The sequence below is a fragment of the Myotis brandtii genome, unplaced genomic scaffold, assembly GCF_000412655.1.
Source record: "Myotis brandtii unplaced genomic scaffold, ASM41265v1 scaffold434, whole genome shotgun sequence".
Classification (NCBI taxonomy): Eukaryota; Metazoa; Chordata; class Mammalia; order Chiroptera; family Vespertilionidae; genus Myotis; species Myotis brandtii.
The window spans coordinates 482,541-484,646 of NW_005366599.1; the positions used below are offsets into that span (position 1 = coordinate 482,541).

The following is a 2,106-nucleotide window of genomic DNA, read 5'->3' on the forward strand; positions in this document are numbered from 1 at the left end:
CACTGGGTCCCAGGCCAGGCAGGGCGGCTGCAGGTCAGCTCCAGCTCCCACAGCCGGGACCCCGGACGGTGATGGGGGCTCTGGGGACGGACCAGGGCAGGGCTGGGGCCGCGGTCGGTGGACGAATCCAGCCCAGGGTCGAGGAGACGCCAGGATATCTGGTTCCAATGACGGCCTGAGGCCCGTGTGGCCTCTCGTCCCGGCCTGGCCCCTGCTGTGCTCTGTCACTGAGGACCCGACACCCATGGGTGGGTCCCCACGCTTCAAGAGAGGGGCGGACCCTGGCCGGCATGCTCAGTGGATAGAGCATCAGCTGAGGACCGAAGGGTCCCGGGTTCGATTCCAGTCAAGGGCATGTACCTTGGTTGCAGGCTCCTCCCCACTCGGGCCCTGGTTGGGGTGCAGGCAGGGGGCAACCAATCGCTGTGTCTCTCTCACATCAATGCTTCTCTCTGTCTTTCCCTCTCTCTCCCTCTCTCCCTAAAAACCAATGGAAAAATATCCCCGGGTGAGGATTAACCAAAAAAATAAAAAGTCAGAGAGAGGGGGTGGCTCCGGGGAGTCCCCCAGCCTCTCCCGTTCTCACGCCAACAGATGTCGGCCATTGAGACCATGACGGAGAAGCTGGAGAGCTTCGCGGCCATGAAGGCGGACTCCAGCGCCCTGCAGCCCCTGCCCCACCACCCCTTCAACTTCCGCTCCCCGCCCCCCACGCTCTCCGACCCCATCCTCAGGAAGGGCAAGGAGCGCTACACCTGCAGGTGAGCCTCCCGGGGGCCCTGGGCTGGTGGGCGCCCTGGGGGGGGGGGGGGCCACAGGGGCCGGCACAGCCCGTGGCCCTGCTTTTCCAGGGAAACCCCAGTCACAACCTGCAGCAGCGCAGCAATAAATGGTCCGCGATCCTCACGTTCTTGTTTGGGGTGGACCCCCTGCCCCCGCTGCCTCCCCCCAAGCTGTATGAGCTCAGAAAGTGGCTGCCGGCCGGGCGGGCAGCGGGAATCCCAGAGGCAGAGGCCAGGGCTGCACGAGGTTGATCTGCGGCTCTGGGTGGGGACTCACACCCCAGCCTGGGGAAGAGACCACTGTGTCTGTCCCCTGCGGCACCTGCCTTTCTCAGCCGGTTCCAGCCGGTCTCAGCCAGCGCAGCACCCTGGGCTCCGGGCTGAGATGATGTTTGAGGAGGGAACCGGCCCGGAGGCCCCAGCAGGACAGTCCGTCCGCTAGTGGCTTCTCTGTAAAGCTCAGCTGGGCGCTGGGGCTGCAGGAGACATTGAAGTGCAGGCTGTGCAGCTGGCCACCTGCCCCGGGGGAGGAGCTGGGGGGGACTAGATGCCCAGTTAGAGGGGGGCTGCGCCAGGAAGCACCTGGCCCCTGGGTCTCCTGACGGCCTCCCACCCCCAGGTACTGCGGGAAGATCTTCCCCCGATCCGCGAACCTCACGCGACACCTGAGGACGCACACCGGGGAGCAGCCGTACAGGTGGGAGCCGCGTGGGGGGGTGGGACCAGCGTGTGCTCCCGGTCACTCCCGGGCCCCCTCCTGACCCCCCTCCCGCGTCCTTCCCTGCGACGTTTTACAGATCAGGCAGGAGGCGCCCCTGCCCAGCAGGTTCTGGAGGCTCCCACCTGCCCCCGGAGGACGATGCCAGGGGCAGCCCCTGCCTCCTCTGGTGTGTCCGCTGGGCAGGGGCTCAGAGCAGGGCCTGCCAGGATCCAGGGCCCCAGGGTGGTCTGTCGGCGAAGCCTCAGCCGAACCCCCCCGCCCAAGCCCAGCCTCTTTCACCTCCCGATGACCAATGGCCGATGGCCGTGGCTGACCTGACCCCGGTCCAGGGTGGTGCCCAGGCCGGCGGACCGTGGAACGGAGCTCCAAGCAAATGCAGGTCCCAGCTCGGCCGGGGCACCCCAGGGACTTGCGCAGGTCCCCTTAGGGCCCTGGACAGAGACGTGCGTCCAATCCCCACCTCGCCCCTCAGTTCTTGGGCGGCAACGCGGCCACACAGCACAGCGGGGTGTTTACAACAAGTGGGGCACAACCCTCCTCTCAAAGGCTTGGAGCCCGGGCTCAGGGCCGCCCTGTGACTTGCCGGGGGTCCGAGGCCACATC

The 2,106-nt window shown here is 67.1% G+C and overlaps 1 protein-coding gene across 1 annotated transcript in view; it reads left to right on the forward strand.

Annotated features, from left to right (window-relative positions):
- Positions 1-2,106, forward strand: part of PRDM16 (PR domain containing 16) — an 82,425-nt gene that overhangs the window by 44,325 nt on the left and 35,994 nt on the right. The window contains exons 10-11 of the mRNA XM_005874318.2: positions 538-761; positions 1,402-1,479. Of these exons, the coding sequence (XP_005874380.2) occupies positions 538-761; positions 1,402-1,479 (302 nt within the window). The remainder of the gene's footprint in view (positions 1-537; positions 762-1,401; positions 1,480-2,106) is intronic.